General features: G+C 44.0%; 2 protein-coding genes across 2 annotated transcripts in view; one reads left to right on the top strand and one right to left on the bottom strand.

Annotated features, from left to right (window-relative positions):
* Nucleotides 1-587: 587 nt before the first annotated feature.
* LOC115164944 (lysM and putative peptidoglycan-binding domain-containing protein 3) lies at nt 588-5023 on the bottom strand. Its single transcript, XM_029717880.1, has 3 exons — nt 4880-5023; nt 2396-2667; nt 588-2262 (listed from the first exon to the last, which is right to left on the bottom strand). Exons 2-3 carry the CDS (start codon nt 2657-2659, stop codon nt 1585-1587), a joined length of 942 nt encoding a protein of 313 aa, XP_029573740.1. The 5' UTR covers nt 2660-2667; nt 4880-5023; the 3' UTR covers nt 588-1584.
* A 2616-nt stretch (nt 5024-7639) lies between these two features.
* LOC115165095 (adhesion G-protein coupled receptor V1) overlaps nt 7640-23480 on the top strand; it is a 244458-nt gene continuing 228617 nt past the window's right edge. Inside the window, exons 1-3 of the mRNA XM_029718130.1 lie at nt 7640-7644; nt 17782-17905; nt 18156-18554. Of these exons, the coding sequence (XP_029573990.1) occupies nt 7640-7644; nt 17782-17905; nt 18156-18554 (528 nt within the window). The remainder of the gene's footprint in view (nt 7645-17781; nt 17906-18155; nt 18555-23480) is intronic.

Consider the following 23480-nt stretch of genomic DNA (forward strand, 5'->3'; position numbering starts at 1 on the left):
TTGGAGGAGTTGGAAGAGGTAATTCTCCCCCTCATTGTAACAGAAAGCCCAATTTGATCTTATTCACCTTAGTAGTCAACTTCTATCACACAATGTATTGGATTTCAAATAGATACAAGTTGTTCGCCTGCACACTTCCATACAATTACTGCATTTGGTACTGAGGCATCTCAGTTTCTGGGGATGATAAATGGCATGTATTTGTAATGCTGGAAGATCACAATGTGAAATATGAGGCATTGGATAGCTACTTATGCATGCACATAATATTCACACACACCAATTAAGTTTAATGGAGAAATGCCCAGTTTAACAGTTACCTTTTTGTAGGAAAATGACATTGCCAGCTATTTTGAAGATGATGATGTTGGTGCAGTGATGCCATGGATGAAGCCTCATATTTAATCTCCGACTGCATGTTAATGGATACTGGCTGAATGTCATTCTTCCAAATGTATGTTTTTCCTGAAAGTTATGGTTTATCTTTGACCAAATAGCCATTGGCTATATGACAAACACTGTCAGCAAGTTTACACATTTTGTTTGATGAAACGATATGTACAATGAGAGAATCATCAAGACGTGTGTGGTGGAAGTGAGTTTGTATTAGAATAAGTAGATCTTTGTATAAACAAATGAGAATTTTACAAAACAAAAACCAACATGAACACACTCAAGTCATAGCATCAATAATTTATTCAAAATATACTTTTTCAGCCTGTAAGGCTGCATTTACACGAGCAGCCCAATTCTGGAGTTTTTTTTTCACAAATTGGACCAATTAATGGGAAAAAAAATTATTCGGCTGCCTGTGTCTATGCAGCCTTAGTGTTCCACAGGTTGAAGGCACATACTGTTCATAACACTAGTGATGAGGAAAATAAACTACATCATAAACCGGCTGGTTTGAGCCCTGAATGCTGATTGGCTGAAAGCCGTAGTATATCAGACCGTATACCACGGGTATGACTAAACATGTATTTTTACTGCTCTAATTACGTTGGCAACCAGTTTATAAATATAACATTTCACTGGAATATACCGAGCTAGTGTTGGGCAACATTGTGCATTTCCCGTTTCGTCACCCTTGCCCTTAGTAGAAATGAAGGTTGTGGGAATCTAAACATAGTTCTTCCCAGACAAGCAAAAATATCCAAACAATGTTCAAGAAAATTTGCATCACATTTTAGACTAACTTCAATACTGATATTGGAATAAGACTAATATTCCACAGATAAATTACTTATTTTAAGTGACAAGTGGCAGCAATCAGTACTGTTTTGACCAAGAACAAACCTCACTTCAGACAGTGTCATGGTGGAACTAGTCCCATCAGCTGACAAGAGGGACAGAATAAGCAGTTGGGTCCCACTGTGCAAAAAAACTTGCTTTAAAAACATGTTTTAAAAACGTACATACTGCATGTGCACTGAAAGAATTCAACAGATTGTCCTCATTTTCCCCTCACCATAATTTCCCAATGGATTCAGTTCCCCATAAAGTAATTCTCAGAGAGCTTGGATAATCACTTTTTTCATAACTGCTCAGATACCTCCAGCTCCTTCAGTTTGTCTAAATCCCTCACTACGTTTTCTCTTTCTTGGGACCTGGGTGGTCATCCACCTCATTGTGTCTCTGTGAGTTTGTTTTGGGTATGTTTCCAGCCTGAGGTCCTGAGTTGGGCTTTCCGTTGATTTCCACATGCTCAGGAATCTGGGCATGCTGCACGCCCTTAGGATTGGTCGACAGCGTGGTGGTGTGGTGGCTAACGTCCGCCTTCATCAGTACCTCATAATACAGCAGGTAGAACACTGGTGTGATGATGCCAACCACCACCATGATGGCCACCGCCGTCCACCACCTCATGCCCCAGTCCGCCCCATGGTAGGGGTCTTTCCTGAAGACAGGCTTGAAGTCAGGCTCCCCCAGTAGTAAGGGCTGCTGGAGGGTCAGGGAGGAGACCACCTCGTTCAGGCTGCTTCTGGAGGTGCCGGAGGACTTGACTAGCAGCTCGATGTCCTTGTCCTTCTCCTGCAGGAAGCTGCCCACGCTGTCTGTGGATGAGGAGGAGTCTGTGGAGATCTCTGTGGAGATAGGGGGCTGGGGGAAACGTCGGGGGCCTGTGGGGGAGGCAGATTTGAGAGGCGCGATGCTGTGGGTCTCTGTCAGCACACTGAAGCGTTTCACAGGGATCTTGATGGATCTCAGCGCAAAGAAGTCCTGCTCTGTCAACAGGTTGTTGGCCCTCTTGATGTCCGCCACCTACGGCACACAGACAAAACAAAAAAAATTCACTTTACTTGTGTAGCAAAAAAAGTGGTGTGAAAAGTCAAAGCTGGTCTGTCTGTCAGGGCTTTGTCATTAGAGAGTAAAACAGGGATTAGGGTTGACTTACTGAGCAGTGGTACTGCAGCGAGAAGCTATTCAGAGTGTCCCCTTCTTTGATGTCTCGGACCAGGTGGACAATGTCGTCCAACTTCTCCCTGGAGGTGCTCCTGCGCAGCCTGTCCCGGCCTCGGGAGCGCAGCTCGTAGCTCTCACCATCCTCCTCCGAGAGATCATTCTCAGAGCTGTTCCCAAATAGGTAGGCGTGTGCTCCATTGGCAGGCTGCACCGTCGTGGCCGACTGGAAACCATAGTGCGTGCTTCTCCCAGTCATTTTTCACTCTAAACAGAGGAGCAAGACATTGTAATTGAAAGTTATACAAGAGTTATTGTGTCATTAAAAATGATACCTAATGTATGGGGTTGAGGTCAAGTTTCACCCGTTTGATATTTCCCCAAAGGAAACTTCCAGATTTTCAAAGATGTACAGGGAACATTGGCATCACTGTCAACAGCTGTCAGTTCTTTCAACAAAGGAGTAAACCACGTTTGTCAGGTTTCAGCTTGTTTTGAAAGCTGCAGCTAGCCTACACATTACATTCAATATAGCATGCATTGGCACGTTTTGAAGCCTCTAGCATGTGAGGCGCAGAGCATTTAGTCCAACTCTTCCAGTTGAATGGATCTTCATAGGGGCGATTAAACTTAACTGACTAGCTAAAGTCCATCACTGCACCTGTCTTGTACGTTCAGCCAGTGATACTGACTGATAAGATAGATGCCCCAGTGACTGCAATGTAATCAAGGTCCTTGTTTATATAATCTGTGGCTAGCTAATGTAGCAGTTTTTTTCCATTTGACATTCAGAGGAACGTCTGCTGCTGATGTAGAGGACTAAATTCCACTCCATGGTGAAGAGACCAGACTTTGGAATCTAACTCGGAGTACATAGATTCGCCCAAGGTCAATACTTTGGTTTCCTTGTTGAGATTCAATTGGTACATGCAAATGTGCACTTAATTGCCATTTTAGAGCAACATCAATAAGCAAACAGTCGGTGGTTGTATTTGATTAACGTTTATTGAAAAAGTATAGATTTCAGCAAACAAAGAAAGTCACGCAACTACAGAGGACAAACATTGGTACAATACGATAATTAAAGGGTACAAGACTGGGTACATATCTGGCTGTGTTGGCAAAATCACTACATATCCCATCGAGCCAGGCGGGGAGAGGCTGCCTGTTGTCACAGTTCCAAGACCAGTCAGAATAGTCCAGCTAAGCCGACACCAATGACACCGGTGGACCTCAAAACTGAACTCGGATCTGCGTTAAGTAGCAATAATATCTTTCACCACAGTCGTCTCATGACAGATACTGTATCTCAAAACAGTCACAACTATTCAACAAAATAAAACCATTTTTAAAAGTTTCTTTCTAAATAGCAAAGGAGTTTTGAAGTTGAGGGTACAGTATTTATGAAGTTTGGCAATATATATACGAAAACTAGCGTATTTCTGCTAGCCAGCTAGTTTAGCCAAGGGAACCCAGATCATGGCTAGAAGAGATCCAGCTTTTGTCAAATTAACGTCCGATTTAACTTTTCGTAGCAGATTAGGAAAAGGGTTAAAGTTAGCCAAAATGCACAACAACAACAACAAAAATATCCTTCTGGCATTGTTTTGATAAAAGCTGGATCGATTCGTTTTCATTAAATACAAGTAATCTTGTATCGTATGTATTATGGATCCCCATTAGCTGCTTCGTTTGTCTCTGAATTGTTTAATCAAACGTTTCGCTGTCATCTCCTGATATCAGTGCATAAAAACTATTCTGTTTTCTGGTTGGGTCTAGCCATGACTTGAAACCCGGGGGAAATGAGCTCTGGCCTAGTGCACTATAGGCTAATTCAGGAGACTCGTTTTTAGATATCAGAAGCTGGCAGCGAAAAGTTTGATTTATTCCTTTGTCACCGAATTGTTTAATCAGACGACCTATATTTAAGGAGAGCGAATCGACATACAATCCCGAAATCAGTTTTATCTGTCAATAGTAAAACAAAGTTTAAAATGATGCTTGCGTGAACCCTTAACATGGAATTAATAGTGAACTCGTTTCCTCGCCACTGTAACTGTCATGCGAAAGAAGCAGACTAACGTAATTCACTTCCACTAATAACTTATGCCAATTTATACAGCAGCACGGAGATACCGCACTGGCTAATCGTAAACTAACACTATGCGGGCAAACAGCTAGCGACTGTGTTCCCACGATAAACTAACGTTATCTACACCTGAAACCCAAGCAAACAATCACTTTGTAACCCAACTGATTGAGGCAGGTGCCAAATACATAACTAACGCTAAGATAGTTAGCTTGGCTGGCAACTAAAGGAGGGCTAGCTAACCTTTGCTAGCATCTCTACCCAGTTTTTTTTTCCAGTTAACGTGCCTTAGTTAGATAGCTATCTATAGTACATTGACGATTATTGTTGCGTGGAAAGGTTCGTGTTACATTTAGCGAATTAAAAAGTCATGAAGCACCAATACTTTACCTGAAAACATGAGCAATGTTCTTCGACGACCTAAGCCATTTCCATTCTTCCTCTGGCTACTATCAAATACATAATTGGCTACTACTGTCGAAACAAACGAACGCCACCAGCGTGTCGTGAGCAACAATTGTGTAATCGGCAGTTATCTTTAAAAAATAAAAGTCCCCCATTGAAACTGATGCAATTGTATTTACTTATATTTAACCAGGCAAGTCAGTTAAGAACAAATTCTTATTTACAATGACGGCCTAACCTGCACGACGCTGGGCCAATTGTGCGCCGCCCTATGGGACTCCCAATAATGGCCGGTTGTGATACAGCCTGGAATCAAACCAGGGTCAGTAGTGATACCTCTAGCACTGAGATGCAGTGCCTTAGACCGCTACGCTACTCGGTAGCAAACGGATATAGTGAAAACATGCAACAATTGAACTAGATAATGTTAAACAAGGTTGGAATGTTACAATTATTAGTTCATAAAAAATCCTTTGAAATCACATTGTTGATGTACTTGAATTCAAAATTGCACTGGGGGCATAATTACAGTGCCTTCATTTACATTTTAGTAGACACTCTTATCCAGAGTAAGATGAGTGCATACATCTTTCATACTGGTCCCCAGTTGGAATCAAACCCACAACCTTTGCATTGCAAGCACCATGCTCTGCAAACTGAGCCACACAAATACTTCAGAAAGTGTTAATACCCTGTGACTTTTTCCACATTTTGTTGTGTTACTCCCTGAATTTAAAATTGATAACATTGAGACGTTGTGTCACTGGCCTACACACAATACCCCATAATGTCAAAGTGGAATTATGTTTTTAGATTAAAATTTTGTAAAAAATAATAAAAATGTTGAGTCAATAAGTATTCAACCCCTATGTTATGGCAAGCCTTAATAAGGAGTAAAAATGTGCTTAACAAGTCACATAAGTTGCATTTACTCACTCTGTGTGCAATAATAGTGTTTAACATGGTTAACAGCATTGTTGTTATTCCACAATACTAACCTAATTGACAGAGTGAAAAAAGGAAGCCTGTACAGAATTAAAAAATATTCCAAAACATGCATCCTGTTTGCAACAAGGCACTAAGGCACTTCAGTCTGCTTTCCAACTGACACTGGGAGACAAATTCACCTTTCAGCAGGACAATAACCTAAAACACAAGGCCAAATATACAATGGATTTGCTTACCAAGATGACATTGAATGTTCCCGAGTGGCCTAGTTACAGTTTTGACATAAATTGGCTTGAAAATCTAAGACTTGAAAATGGCTATCGTGCAATGATCAACAACCAACTCAAATGAGCTTGAAGAATACAAAATCTAAAATAATGATGGTCAAATATAGTACAATTCAGGTATGCAAAGCTCTTAGAAACTTACCCAGAAAGACTCACAACTGTAATCGCTGACAAAGGTGATTGCAACATGTATTGACTCAGGGTTGTGAATACTTATGTAAATGAGATATTTCTGTATTTCATTTTCAATACATTTGCTAAAAAAAACTTTTCGCTTTGTCATTATGGTGTATTGTATGTAGATGAATTCAGGCTGTACCACAACAAAAAGGGGTATGAATGCTTTCTAAAGGCACTGTATGTGCACTGTACAGCCAAACCTATGGATTGTGCACCCCTGAAATGGGGTATCCGCCTACTCAGTGACACTCATAGAACACAACTGTGAAGAGTTACACAAATATTATCATCGTAGCTCTTATTGCGGGACTCTTAAAACGCTGTAAAATGAGCAAGATTAAGCTATGTTAACCTATGTGTATTCAACATTCATATCACAATATACGGCCTGACCTATGGATTATCAGCCTATTCAGTGACACCCACAGAACACAACTATCTGTACACAAATACACAAATATTAATATCTTAGCTCTTATTGTAGGACTTTGACCGTGGGAAGTCACTTATTGCACATTTTACAGTGGTTTCAGAGTCCAGTAATAAGAGCTATGATGCTAATACTTGTGTAAACTCTTCACAGTTGTGTTCTGTGAGTGTCACTGAGTAGGCGGATACCCCATTTCAGGGGTGCACAATCCATAGGTCAGGATGTATAGTTCAATATGAATGTCCAATACATACAATGGTCTTACAGGAAAGATGATTTCCCACAGTCAAAGTCTTGCAATAAGAGCAAAGACACTAATATTTGTGTAAACTCTACATAGTTGTGTTCTGTGGGTGTCACTGAGTAGACTGATACCCCATTTCATGGGTGCACAATCCATAGGCTTCCCAAACTCGTTCCCGGGGACCCCAAGGGGTGCACCTTTAGTTTTTTTGCCCTACCACTACACAGCTGATTCAAATAAGCAAAGCTTTATGAGTTCATTATTTGAATCAGCTGTGTAGAGCTAGGGCAAAAATCAAAACGTACACCACTTGGGGTCCCAGGACCGAATTTGAGAATCCCTGTGTAAGGCTGTACAGTGCTTATAAGTATGCCCCCCCAATGCAATGCTGAATTCAAATACAGCCACAGTGCGATTTTAACTGATTTGTACTTTTACATTTATTTTTTACTAATAACTTTCTTTTGTTGAATTTATATAACAAAATTCCAACCCTGTTTAGCATTATCTAGTCCAATTGTGGCAGGTTTTCACTATTTTTATCAGTCTGTGTCAGTTTCGATGGGGGACTATTATTTTGAAGGCAAACCGCCGTTTCCACTAATGTTGTTCACAGCGAACACGCCAGTAGTCCACGTCAACAGAATACTAACGCGATGACGTAAATGGCTAGGAACTCAAATTCTTGCACTGACCACTGGATGGCGCAAGTGCAGTTCCTTTATCAGAGGCCACATGGATAAGGGCCCTACAGAGGCCAAATGGCATAATTGAAAACTTTAATTGATAAGCCTATTATTTTTGCTGTAGTATTTCTTATCTATGGTATTTAAAATGTCATACAAATTAGCCTACTCAGAATAAATTAACAAGTGACTAAAATTGGAGTCTTGATAATCATTTTATAATGCGCGTCAATTGTGGTCTAGGCTATAAGAACAAATAAAATGTTATTGGTCACATACACATATTTAGCAGATATTATTCCAGGTGTAGCGAAATACTTGCGGCCGTTGCTCCAACAGTGCAGAAGTATTTAATAATACACAACAATACACAAATCTAAACAACTAAGAACAACTAAGATGTTTCTTGGTGAATAGTTAAAAAAAATATATGAGACAAATAAAGCTACGCATCAGTATTGCGTAGCCTAATTTGATCCTTTTTCTTTATGGTGTGGTGATGAACTTCATGTTATTTTGATCATTCACCTACCTACCTCTACTAGCTACTAGGCCTATCTGAATAGCTGGGTGTAAGAACAACGGTTCGCTGGGTGGAGCTGCCCGCTGCCTCTGTCGGGCTCCCTGATGCAAATGCGATTAGCAAATCTTGCCTTCCCTCGACAAGTCCACATAGTAGTTTTGTTTAGGCACGCATGAAGCTGAACGACATGGCTGCGCAGCTTCTTTCTCCCAGCGAACCCTCGAGCAGTCAGCTGGTTTGAAAAAACGTTATCTGGCTTTAGTCTACGTTTTATCCACATAGGAAATACCGTTAGTTTATTTCCCATAGTCCGCCCCGAATGTGACGTGCTTTTTGTGTTCGCTGGGGGTAGAGACAGCTGTCAGGAACGCCCCAAGAATTGGAGTAGGCTACGAGTATCAAGATGCATTCATTGACCAAGATTATCATCTGAGAAAAACGTTCAGAAGATTATTGATAGGAGTTATCGATGATATACTCACCAATAGCGGTATTTCTATAATTTATCCTGGACTGATAACCAGCAAAGTGTCAGGTAAGTCTGGATACATTTAATCATTTATTGAACAGGTGTTTGAACACATTATAGAGCAAGTTTATTTGTGACAATCATTAGTCTAATAAAAAGTTTGTTTGCTTGATACGCTTTGCATGCACCTTTCATTATTTTGGGCAATTCATTTTATAGAGTATTGCAGTGGCTCCAATTCATCCAGTTATAACAAAACAGTTTTTTTTGCCTAATAATAATCAGATATGTCAGAGGTATATGAAACTATAATAGGCTAATAAGTGGAGGTTTGGAGATATTTGTTGTGTGCCCCTCATCGTCCTCATCATGCAGAGGAATTGTTTAACACTAAACAAAATGAAAAATGATTGAGCCATTACTAATTTATTTTTGCACGGTGCCAAAAATCCCCTCGGAGTGGCTAATATATTTTTAAAAGCCTAAATATTGAATCAGTGAAATGACAAAATGAATGGCGGGGTAACCCATTGACTAGTGAGACAAACGCTTCCATGGTTACTCTCTGGCTCTTCAGTGTGGTCACTGTGCTTTGTGTGTTACCTCTCTTTTCCATTGAAATAAAACAACAATCAGCGGGGAACCACCAGACATGGTGTGCATGAGCTGGGACCCGCTCATAAAGGCTGCATAGACTCATTTTACACTCAGTCATAATCTTGGCCCTTTTAGCGGTCCTAAGCGAGATTTGGTTGGGGTAAAAAATATTAGTGGCCCTCTTCTTGACAGCGGAGATAAAAAATAAATAAAACAATTCTGCAATTCTACAGATTTTGCCATGGGGTGTAGAGAAAATGTTGCAGTTATAAAGCAAGATTTCTGCAATTCTACAGATTTTGCCATGGAGCGGAGATTTCTACAATTTCTACTATTCTACCAACTTTGCCATCACTTATGCCAGGGTAATGATATCTGAGTGAGAGTGACTAACAAAATTAATGTGGGCCCTCTGGAGCTTATGGCCCCTGGGCACGTGCCCATGTAACAGTTTTGCTTCCGTCCCTCTCCTCGCCCCTATCTGGGCTCAAACCAGAGACCCTCTGCACACATCAACAACTGCCTCCCACGAAGCATTGTTACCCATCGCTCCACAAAAGCCACAGCCCTTGCAGAGCAAGGGAAACAACTACTTCAAGATCTCAGAGCGAGTGACGTCACCGATTTAATTGCTATTAGCACGCACCTCGCTAACTAGCTAGCCATTTCACACCGGTTAAACTTACCCCCCTTTTGACCTCCTACTTTTCCTCAGCAACTAGTGATCCGGGTCAACAAATAAAATAAAATAAAATAATGATAAAATGTTATTAGTCACATGTGCCATGCTTATTTACGAGCCCCTAACCAACAATGCAATTAAAAAAAATACAGATAAGAATAACAAATAAAAGTAACAAGTAATTAAAGAGCAGCAGTAAAACAACAATAGCGAGACTATATACAGGGGGGTACCGGTACAGAGTCAATGTGCGGGGGCACCGGTTAGTTGAGGTAATATGTACATGTATGTAGAGTTATTAAAGTGACTATGCATAGATGATAACAACAGAGAGTAGCAGTGGTGTAAAAGATGTGGGGGGGGGGGGGGTGCAATGCAAATAGTCTGGGTTGATTAGGTGTTCAGGGGTCTTATGGCTTGGGGGTAGAAGCTATTTAGAAGCCTCTTGGACCTAAACTTGGCACTCAGGTACCGCTTGCCATGCAGTAGCAGAGAGACCAGTCTATGACTTGGGTGGCTGAAGTCTTTGACAATTTTTAGGGCCTTCCTCTGACACCGCCTGGTATAGAGGGCCTGGATGGCAGGAAGCTTGGCCCCAGTGATGTACTGGGAAGTTCGCACTACCCTCTGTAGTGCCTTGCAGTCAGAGGCCGAGCAGTTGCCATACCAGGCAGTGATGCAACTAGTCAGAATGCTCTTGATGGTGCAGCTGTAGAACCTTTTGAGGATCTGAGGACACATGCCAAATCTTTTCAGTCTCCAGAGGGGGAATAGGTTTTGTCGTGCCCTCTTTATGACTGTCTTGGTGTGCTTGGACCATGTTAGTTTGTTGGTGATGTGGACACCAAGGAACTTGAAGCTCTCAACCTGCTCCACTGCAGCCACGTCGATGAGAATGGGGGTCGTGCTCTGTCCTCTTTTTCCTGTAGTCCACAATCATCTCATTTGTCTTGTTCACGTTGAGGGAGAGGTTGTTGTCCTGGAACCACATGGCCATGTCTCTGACCTCCTCCCTATAGGCTGTCTTGTCATTGTCGGTGATCAGGCCTACCACTGTTGTGTCATCGGCAAATTTAATGATGGTGTTGGAGTCGTGCCTGGCCGTGCAGTCATGAGTGAACAGGGATTACAGGAGGGGACTGAGCACACACCCCTGAAGGGCCCCTATGTTGAGGATCAGTGTGGTGGATGTGTTGTTACCTACCCTTACCACCTGGGGGTGGCCCGTCAGGAAGTCCAGGATCCAGTTGCAGAGGGAGGTGTTTAGTCCCAGGGTCCTTAGCTTATTGATGAGCTTTGAGGGCACTATGGTGTTGAACGCTGAGCTGTAGTCAATGAATAGCATTCTCACATAGGTGTTCCTTTTGTCCAGGTGGGAAAGGGCAGTGTGGAGTGCAATAGAGATTGCATAATCTGTGGATCTGTTGGGGCGGTATGTAAATTGGAGTGGGTCTTGGGTTTCTGGGATGATGGTGTTGATGTGAGCCATGACCAGCCTTTCAAAGTACTTCATGGCTACAGACGTGAGTGATATGGGTTCGATTCCCACGGGGGACCAGTACGGAAAAAAGCTGGTGCTCTCATGCATGTTTCAGTGTTATTTGCCTCGAAGCGAGCATAGAAGTAGTTTAGCTCGTCTGGTAGGCTCGTGTCACCGGGCAGCTCTCAGCTGTGCTTCCCTTTGTAGTCTGTAATGGTTTGCAAGCCCTGCCACATCCAACGAGTGTCAGAGCCGGGTTAGTACGATTCGATCTTAGTCCTGTATTGATGCTTCTACGTCACACCTGTTTGATGGTTCGTCGGAGGGCGTAATGGGATTTCTTATAAGCTTCCGGGTTAGAGTCCCGCTCCTTGAAAGCGGCAGCTCTAGCCTTTAGCTCAGTGCGGATGTTGCCTGTAATCCATGGCTTCTGGTTGGGGTATGTACGTACGGTCACTATGAGGATGATGTCATCGATGCACTTATTGATGAAGCCAGTGACTGATGTGGTGTACTCCTCAATGCCATTGGAGGAATCCCGGAACATATTCCAGTCTGTGCTAGCAAAACAGTCCTATAGCTTAGCATCTGCTTCATCTGACCACTTATTTATTGATCTAGTCACTGGAGCTTCCTGCTCTAATTTTTGCTTGTAAGCAGGATAGAATTATGGTCAGATGTGCGCCCCAATACATGTCAGATATGCTTTTAAGTTATGTACCCAGTAGGTCCCTCAGGTCCTCTGGCACTGGCCTTTTAACTATCCCAAAGCCTAGGACCAAGGCATGGAGAGAGAACGTTTAGTTACTGTGCCCCCAGCCTCTGGAATAGCCTGCCAGAGACCCTGAGGGTGTCCAAAACGGTGGACATTTTAAATAGTGATCTTAAAACACACCTTTTTAGATTTGCCTTTCCTTAGGGTGCTTTTTAGTCATTCAGTTTTTATTCTTATTCTTTAGTTTTTTATCCTCTTATGTTTGTTGTGTAGTAAATGTTTCCATTTTCATTGTTTTTATTCGTTTTTTCCTGTGAAGCACACTTTGTTGCATTCCATGTCTGAAATGTGCTGTAAAATAAAGCTTGATTTGATTTGATTTGTATCCATTCAGCATACACCTGCTCCTTCTTCTTGGTTTAATAATGCTTCTTCTTCTTGGTTTAATAATGCTTCTTCCTCTTGGTTTAATAATGCTTCTTCTTCTTGGTTTAATAATGCTTCTTCTCTATTAAGCCCTGTCTACCGGCCTTGGAACAGTAATGTTTTTTTCCATCGTCAAGCAGACATTTGGAGGTTTCAGTGTAGAATCATTTGCACTTGCAGGCAGAAAACAAATGTTGTTTTCTCCACTCTTATTTGAAACCAAAGCACTTGTATTAAGAGTGTTGAACCCCAGCGTCTGCGTCCATTTTCAGTAAAGCCACTTTCCACCATGTTTTGGGCAGACTTGGGTCTAATTTGTTGCCGTAGTTGCACACGGTGTCTTTTGTTGGTTTGGCTTCTTTGTTTGTTTGCTTTTATGTTATTGCCTGGGACGGCTTTCAGCACAGCAGCCTGTGTGTGGATGTGAATGTGATTCACTGGGCGGAAGCTGTTTTACTGCCTGTCCTGCTCTGCCTCTGTAGCTTCCCCTTAATGTCACAGCACACAAAGGGGACAGGGCCATAAACAGGCTGTCATTGATAAGGTGCTAGAGTGCCTCATGGTCAGACTGGGATGGATGTCTGCTGGAGAGAGGCCTCACAGGGCGAGGAATGATGGAGTACCGGACAAAGAGACCGCCTCCCAATCAGTACCATCACAGAGGGCCAATGTGCTGTCTCCAAAACCCAATAGAGAATGCCCAATGAGTGGCAGTGGATGTAAGGAAATAAGCTCATCTGGGCGCTGATTAGATTTATCACAGAGATGGCAGTTTTTGTGTTTTTTGAACGGTGGTGGGAGTGGGTATCATTTGATACCCAGCAGCAGTCACTACCTCCCTCCCTATTTCCATCTCTCTTCACCATAGAATACTGCCCCTCCTCCTCTTGCTTGATTAAGCAGTATGGGTAAAGTATCTGCATGTAGCTAGGAACCACAGCAGGGGCAGCTACCTCACCCATATGTCAAGAGCGTTGATTCAATTATGTTTGAAAATGAATCGTTGAAAGTGGAGCTCTGTGCACCTCCAGCCTTGTGATGGAGCATGGGGGAGAGGGGGGGGGGGGGGGGAGGAGGAGGCTGAAGTGTGCCTCATTCTGTGGACCCTGCCTGGGTCAGGGTGACTCTAAGATTATAAATGTTATTAATAAACACTAATACTGTGGTAATGAACATTAATACTATGGTAATAAACACTAATACTGTGGTTATAAACACTGTAATAATGTAGTATAAACCCTGTAATACTGTGGTAATCAACACTAATACTGTGGTAATAAACACTACTACTGTGGTACTAAACACTAATACTGTGGTAAGATACACTGTAATACTGTGGTAATAAACACTAATACTGTGGTTATAAACACTAATACTGTGGTAATAAACACTAATATTGTGGTAATAAACACTGTAATACTGTGGTAATAAACACTTTAATACTGTGGTAATAAACACTGTAATAATGTAGTATAAACCCTGTAATACTGTGGTAATCAACACTAATACTGTGGTAATAAACACTAATGCTGTGGTAATAAACACTAATACTGTGGTAATAAACACTAATATTGTGGTAATAAACACTGTAATACTGTGGTAATAAACACTTTAATACTGTGGTAATAAACACTAATACTTATATGCCAATTCCTCTCTTCCACATGGTTACAGTAGGCAGGGCCATGTAACACTAATCTCATGAAAGACAACAATGTAATGTAAATGCTATTTACATTATGAAGTAGAAATGTACAGTGTAGCCTATGGGCCTAGGCTAGCCAACTGTCTCAATGGCTGCCAGGCATTCTGTACAGTGACGTGATGTGCACTTGCAAACAGCTAACAGTCAGTAAAATATCTTCATAAAAAACACATGACATACGGTACCTGATAATGACAGGAAAAACGTCCATAAACAAATGCTGCCCTTATAGGCCATTACCTCTGTAAAGTACAAATTAACAACGAAAGGGGATATGAATAGCCATGCTAGCCCAATGACGACATGCACAGAGAAATGTACATTAACTAGCTAGCATGTACAGCATTCACAAATCAACAGATAAAAAGTTAATAAATGACAGAAAAGCATAGATATCACAATATACTGGTAGAAGACCATCCTTTTACAATATCAGGGACTATATCAACTCAATATCTGTGCTTTTACATGTTACATTGATGAGACTTTTTATTGGGACAATTGTACAGTAACCTAACTCTTCCACATGAGTAGAGTAGAAAGGTAAGTGGTAATGTTTATGGGGGGGTGTGTAACATTAAAAATGACACTGACAACAACAAAAGGAATGTAAACTAAAATCAGGCATGGGAACTATTCCGATGTTGTTACGTGTGTGCTGGTTGGTGGTGGGGTGCGCCTCCAATATGTGATGTTTGGTTAATGTGGAAAAGCACAGCGGGGTGAAACGCACACACACACACACACACACACACACACACACACACACACACACACACACTCATTTATCAACTTCCTAAACGGACTCCAAACAAGACTGGAGAGTGGAATATTTGAACAAGCAGCAGTAGCTAAGGAGGGCCAAAAGAAAACGATTACTACTGATCCACTACTGATCTACTACTGATCTACTACTGATCCACTACTGATCCACTACTGATCTACTACTGATCTACTACTGATCCACTACTGATCTACTACTGATCTACTACTGATCTACTACTGATCTACTACTGATCTACTACTGATCCACTACTGATCTACTACTGATCTACTACTGATCCACTACTGATCTACTACTGATCCACTACTGATCTACTACTGATCTACTACTGATCCACTACTGATCTACTACTGATCCTCTACTGATCTACTACTGATCTACTACTGATCCACTACTGATCTACTACTGATCCTCTACTGATCTACTACTGATCTACTACTGATTCTCTACTGATCCACTACTGATCCACTACTGATCTACTACTGATCTACTACTGATCTACTACTGATCCACTACTGATCTACTACTGATCTACTACTGATCTACTACTGATCTACTACTGATCCACTACTGATCTACTACTGATCCTCCACTGATCTACTACTGATCCACTACTGATCTACTACTGATCCACTACTGATCTACTACTGATCCACTACTGATCTACTACTGATCCTCCACTGATCTACTACTGATCTACTACTGATCCACTACTGATCTATTACCGATCCACTACTGATCCTCGACTGACCCTCTACTGATCCTCTACTGAACCTCTACTGGTCTACTGATCGTCTACTGATCCTCTACTGATCCACTACTGATCCACTACTGATCTACTACTGATCCACTACTGATCTATTACCGATCTACTACTGATCCTCGACTGACCCTCTACTGATCCTCTACTGAACCTTTACTGATCTACTACTCATCGTCTACTGATCGTCTACTGATCTACTACTGAACCTCTACTGATCTACTACTCATCGTCTACTGACCCTCTACTGATCCTCTACTGAACCTCTACTGATCTACTACTCATCGTCTACTGATCTATTACCGATCCACTACTGATCCACTACTGATCCTCTTCTGATCCTCTACTGATTCTCTACTGATCCACTACTGATCTATTGCCGATCCTCATCTACTGATCCTCTACTGATCATCTACTGATCCTCTACTGATCCACTACTGATCCTCTATAGATCCTCTACTGATTCTCTACTGATCCACTACTGATCTTCTACTGCACTGAAGGAACTGAAGGTCATATGCTTTTAGTGCTAACTTTAGCCAGTTAATAGACTGGTATTGAGTGTCCCTATCGTCAAAAGTAAGAGAAATTATTAGAGACTTAGGTTATTTTTTTATTTTTTATTTAACCTTTATTGAACTAGGCAAGTCAGTTAAGAACAAGAGGGTTTTATAAATAAGCATCAACCAGTGGGTCTTGCCTCAGGTACACAGAGATGACCAGTTTACAGAGGAGTATAGAGTGCAGTGATGTGTCCTATAAGGAGCGTTGGTGGCAAATCTGATGGCCGAATGGTAAAGAACATCTAGCCGCTCGAGAGCACCCTTACCTGCCGATCTATAAATTATGTCTCCGTAATCTAGCATGGGTAGGATGGTTATAGTTTGTCAGCTGGGGTGAAAGAGGAGGGATTACAATAGAGGAAACCAAGTCTAGATTTAACTTTAGCCTGCAGCTTTGATATGTGCTGAGAGGACACTGTACCATCTAGCCATACTCCCAAGTACTTGTATGAGGGCATCACCACACCACCACATGTTTTAAGTTGCACTTGTAAAGTCTAAAAGCTATTGACATCGCTTTGATAGAACTGCAGGGATCTCTTCTCCTCTCGACTTGATTGTAGCTCATTCACTGTTGAAGGAGCATATAGACTTGTGTTCAAAGTCATTTTATCAACTCATGCTGACCATTAAGACACAGTATCATGTTTCAGTAACAGTTGACGTTAGAGCAGAGCGACAGGGAAGTGGCGTTACATCTGGAGCCTTCTGGGAAGGTTCCAACAATCCTGAGGTCTCTTTATTTTGCCTGATGGGCCACGATTGTTATGCTACGGTTTCTGATGAGCGGATCGTTTGGTCACTACACCCCACTCTCAGCCATGACCTTCCTGTGAACTAAAATCCATTCCCTATACAAGCACAACAGCACACACACACACACACACACACACACACACACACACACACACACACACACACACACACACTGTTCTGAGTTGTACTCTGAAGGAAGAGACCACACACATCTGTCTTGCATCACATTTTCCTGGGGCAGACCGAATTTACCATGCCACAAGCCTATAAAACAGACAATATCGGTCATTTTCAATGTGTTTTGCAGTTTTGCAGTTGCTGCACTGCAGATATTATTTCAGTGATACAGGAACATCAATGAAGCAAAATAAGTATTTCAGCACTGTTGATCATACAAATTACCAGTGTTATCCCCAATCCCCTAGTGTTATTCCCAATCCCTTAGTGTTATCCCCAATCCCCTAGTGTTATCCCCCAATCCCCTAGTGTTATCCCCCAATCCCCTAGTGTTATCCCCAATCCCCTAGTGTTATCCCCAATCCCCTAGTGTTATCCCCCAGTCCCCTAGTGTTATCCCCCAATCCCCTAGTGTTATCCCCCAATCCCTTAGTGTTATCCCCCAATCCCCTAGTGTTATCCCCCAATCCCCTAGTGTTATCCCCCAGTCCCCTAGTGTTATCCCCCAGTCCCCTAGTGTTATCCCCCAGTCCCCTAGTGTTATCCCCCAGTCCCCTAGTGTTATCCCCCAGTCCCCTAGTGTTATCCCCCAGTCCCCAGTGTTATCCCCCAGTCCCCTAGTGTTATCCCCAATCCCCTAGTGTTATCCCCCAATCCCCTAGTGTTATCCCCAAGTCCCCTAGTGTTATCCCCCAGTCCCCTAGTGTTATCCCCCAATCCCCTAGTGTTATCCCCCAATCCCCTAGTGTTATCCCCCAGTCCCCTAGTGTTATCCCCCAATCCCCTAGTGTTATCCCCAATCCCCTAGTGTTATCCCCCAATCCCCTAGTGTTATTCCCAATCCCCTAGTGTTATCCCCAATCCCCTAGTGTTATCCCCCAGTCCCCTAGTGTTATCCCCCAGTCCCCTAGTGTTATCCCCCAGTCCCCTAGTGTTATCCCCCAGTCCCCTAGTGTTATCCCCCAATCCCCTAGTGTTATCCCCCAGTCCCCCAGTGTTATCCCCCAGTCCCCTAGTGTTATCCCCCAATCCCCCAGTGTTATCCCCCAGTCCCCTAGTGTTATCCCCCAATCCCCTAGTGTTATCCCCCAGTCCCCTAGTGTTATCCCCCAGTCCCCCAGTGTTATCCCCCAGTCCCCTAGTGTTATCCCCCAGTCCCCTAGTGTTATCCCCCAGTCCCCTAGTGTTATCCCCCAATCCCCTAGTGTTATCCCCCAGTCCCCTAGTGTTATCCCCCAGTCCCCTAGTGTTATCCCCCAATCCCCTAGTGTTATCCCCCAATCCCCTAGTGTTATCCCCCAATCCCCTAGTGTTATCCCCAATCCCCTAGTGTTATCCCCCAGTCCCCTAGTGTTATCCCCAATCCCCTAGTGTTATCCCCCATGGACACAGTAGTAGGTCTCTCCATCTGGCCGTAACAACCTGTGGGTTGTACCTCTTATCCTGGTCGGAGGGGGAGCTACGTGGAACACAACTCACTGTGCCCCTTTTTTCCTCTCCAAATGTATAGGGGTCTGGTGGAGTCACACACAGACTCCTGTTGGAGTCACACACAGACTCCTGTTGGAGGGGGTAAAAGACACCTCACCTCATTAGACCCCAACCCACCCCACCCTGCTCCTTAACCCAGACCCCACCCTACCCTGCTCCTTAACCCAGACCCCAACCCAACCCACCCTGCTCCTTAACCCAGACCCCACCCCACCCCACCCTGCTCCTTAACCCAGACCCCAACCCACCCTGCTCCTTAACCCAGATCCCACCCCACCCTGCTCCTTAACCCAGACCCCAACCCACCCTGCTCCTTAACCCAGACCCCAACCCACCCTGCTCCTTAACCCAGATCCCCCCTTCCTGCTCCTTAACCCAGGCCCCAACCCACCCTGCTCCTTAACCCAGACTCCCCCTTCCTGCTCCTTAACCCAGACCCCAACCCACCCTGCTCCTTAACCCAGACCCCAACCCACCCTGCTCCTTAACCCAGACCCCAACCCACCCTGCTCCTTAACCCAGACCCCAACCCACCCTGCTCCTTAACCCAGACCCCAACCCACCCTGCTCCTTAACCCAGACCCCAACCCACCCTGCTCCTTAACCCAGACCCCAACCCACCCTGCTCCTTAACCCAGACCCAACCCCCTGCTCCTTACCCCAGACCCCAACCCCCTGCTCCTTAACCCAGACCCCAACCCACCCTGCTCCTTAACCCAGACCCCAACCCACCCTGCTCCTTAACCCAGAAACCCCTCCTTCCTGCTCTTTAACCCACTATTGATAGTATGCTTAAAGGTACCTCTGTGTGTGTGTGTGTGTGTGTGTGTGTGTGTGTGTGTGTGTGTGTGTGTGTGTGTGTGTGTGTGTGTGTGTGAGTGTGTGTGTGTGTGTGTGTGTGTGTGTGTGAGTGTGTGTGTGTGTGTGTGTGTGTGTGTGTGTGTGTGTGTGTGTGTGTGTGTGTGAGTAACTTTTAAGTCATTACAATTCAAGAAAGAGGAGCAGGCCACTTATCCTACTCTTTTCTATATCCTAGCTACCCCTCCACTCTTTACAACACCCTCTCTCTCATGTTCGTTCGTCTAGTCTACAAGTCTCTGGTTCGATTCTACCAACCAGGCCCGTCCTCATTGTAGTGTGTCATGCTGCAGGAATTCCTAAAGTAGGCCTTTCAATTGGAGATGTGGTGTGTTTGTTATTGCAAAACATTTAGTGTTGATCCATTTTCTCAGTCTTTTCATTTGTAAATGAGGCTAGAGAACCACCTGTTTCTAAAGATCACCCGGAGACCACTGGGTGGTTGCTGTGGACTCCAGAGAGGAGCTGGGACTTGAGTTTGTCAGTACATATTTGCATCCCAAATCCCACCCTATTCCCTATATTGTGCACTGCTTTGGTCCAGAGGGCCCTGGTCAAAAGTAGTGCACTACATAGGGAATAGGGTGTTATTTGTGTTTCATCCTATGTGTTACAGTACTGAAGAAACGGATAAGAAGGTGTTAGGTGGGATTTATGCTTCTTAACCACCCTATAGGATGATATGCTGTCAATGCCAGTGGAGGCTGCTGAGGGGAGGAGGGCTCATAATAATGTCTGGAACGGTGCTAATGGAGTGGTATCAAACACCTGGAAACCATGGAAACCATGTGTTTGATACCATTCCACTGATTCCACTATAGCCATTACCACGAGCCTGTCCTCCCCAATTAAGGTGCCACCAACCTCCTGTGGTCAATGCGCTTGATGAACTGTAGCAGTTTGTGGACAAGGAACTGTCACAGATTAATAGTACACTGCTCAAAAAAATAAAGGGAACACTTAAACAACACAATGTAACTCCAAGTCAATCACACTTCTGTGAAATCAAACTGTCCACTTAGGAAGCAACACTGATTGACAATACATTTCACATGCTGTTGTGCAAATGGAATAGACAACAAGTGGAAATTATAGGCAATTAGCAAGACACCCCCAATAAAGGAGTGGTTCTGCAGGTGGGGACCACAGACCACTTCTCAGTTTCTATGCTTCCTAGCTGATGTTTTGGTCACTTTTGAATGCTGGCGGTGCTTTCACTCTAGTGGTAGCATGAGACGGAGTCTACAACCCACACAAGTGGCTCAGGTAGTGCAGCTCATCCAGGATGGCACATCAATGCGAGCTGTGGCAAGAAGGTTTGCTGTGTCTGTCAGCGTAGTGTCCAGAGCATGGAGGCGCTACCAGGAGACAGGCCAGTACATCAGGAGATGTGGAGGAGGCCGTAGGAGGGCAACAACCCAGCAGCAGGACCGCTACCTCCGCCTTTGTGCAAGGAGGAGCAGGAGGAGCACTGCCAGAGCCCTGCAAAATGACCTCCAGCAGGCCACAAATGTGCATGTGTCTGCTCAAACGGTCAGAAACAGACTCCATGAGGGCGGTATGAATGAGGGCCCGACGTCCACAGGTGGGGGTTGTGTTTACAGCCCAACACCGTGCAGGACGTTTGGCATTTGCCAGAGAACACCAAGATTGGCAAATTCGCCACTGGTGCCCTGTGCTCTTCACAGATGAAAGCAGGTTCACACTGAGCACATGTGACAGACTTGACAGAGTCTGGAAACGCCGTGGAGAACGTTCTGCTGCCTGCAACATCCTCCAGCATGACCGATTTGGCGGTGGGTCAGTCATGGTGTGCTCGCCAGAGGTAGCCTGACTGCCATTAGGTACCGAGATGAGATCCTCAGACCCCTTGTGAGTCCATGTGCTGGTGCGGTTTGCCCTGGGTTCCTCCTAATGCAAGACAATGATAGACCTCATGTGGCTGGAGTGTGTCAGCATTTCCTGCAAGAGGAAGGCATTGATGCTATGGACTGGCCCGCCCATTCCCCAGACCTGAATCCAATTGAGCACATCTGGGACATCATGTCTCGCTCCATCCACCAACGCCACGTTGCACCACAGACTGTCCAGGAGTTGGCGGATGCTTTAGTCCAGGTTTGGGAGGAGATCCCTCAGGAGACCATCCGCCAACTCATCAGGAGCATGCCCAGGCGTTGTAGGGAGGTCATACAGGCACGTGGAGGCCACACACACTACTGAGCCTCATTTTGACTTGTTTTAAGGACATTACATCAAAGTTGGATCAGCCTGTAGTGTGGTTTTCCACTTTAATTTTGAGTGTGACTCCAAATCCAGACCTCCATGGGTTGATAAATTGGATTTCCATTGATTATTTTTTTGTGATTTTGTTGTCAGCACATTCAACTATGTAAAGAAAAAAGTATTTAATAAGATTATTTCATTCATTCAGAGCTAGGATGTGTTATTTTAGTGTTCCCTTAATTTTTTTGAGCAGTATATATTAGCCTTAAACCCAAATCTGATTCCCACCCCCCACTAATTGGTATTTTGACCAATCAGATCAGCTCTTTTGCCAATAAATAGACAAAAGATCAGAATTGAAGAGACACATAGAGAGACACACACACACACACACACACACACACACACACACACACACACACACACACACACACACACACACACACACACACACACACACACACACACAGAGACACACAGAGAGATACACGGAGAGAGATAAACACACAGAGTGAGAGACACACAGAGATTAAGAGAGACCCTCACAGAGAGACACAGAGAGAGAAAGAGAGAGACACAGAGAGCGAGAGAGACACACACACATGGAGAGAGAGAGACACACACGGAGAGAGAGACACACACATGGAGAGAGAGAGACACACACGGAGAGAGATGCACACACATGGAGAGAGATACACACATGGAGAGAGAGACACACACATGGAGAGAGAGAGACACACACGGAGAGAGATGCACACACATGGAGAGAGATACACACACGGAGAGAGATACACACACATGGAGAGAGATACACACACGGAGAGAGATGCACACACATGGAGAGAGATACACACACATGGAGAGAGAGAGACACACATGGAGAGAGAGAGACACACATGGAGAGAGAGAGACACACATGGAGAGAGATACACACACATGGAGAGAGAGACACACACGGAGAGAGATACACACACACGGAGAGAGATACACACACATGGAGAGAGATACACACACGGAGAGAGATACACACACATGGAGAGAGATACACACACGGAGAGAGATGCACACACATGGAGAGAGATACACACACATGGAGAAAGAGAGACACACATGGAGAGAGAGAGACACACATGGAGAGAGATACACACACATGGAGAGAGAGACACACACGGAGAGAGAGACACACACACGGAGAGAGATACACACACATGGAGAGAGACACACACACGGAGAGAGATACACACACATGGAGAGAGATACACACATGGAGAGAGAGAGACACACATGGAGAGAGAGAGACACACATGGAGAGAGATACACACACATGGAGAGAGAGACACACACGGAGAGAGATACACACACACGGAGAGAGAAGACACACACAAGTGGAGAGAGATACACACACGGAGAGAGATACACACACATGGAGAGAGATACACACACGGAGAGAGAGATTGCACACACATGGAGAGAGATACACACACATGGAGAGAGAGAGACACACATGGAGAGAGAGAGACACACATGGAGAGAGATACACACACATGGAGAGAGAGACACACACGGAGAGAGATACACACACACGGAGAGAGATACACACAC

Source organism: Salmo trutta, chromosome 27 (genome assembly GCF_901001165.1).
Source record: "Salmo trutta chromosome 27, fSalTru1.1, whole genome shotgun sequence".
NCBI lineage: Eukaryota > Metazoa > Chordata > Actinopteri > Salmoniformes > Salmonidae > Salmo > Salmo trutta.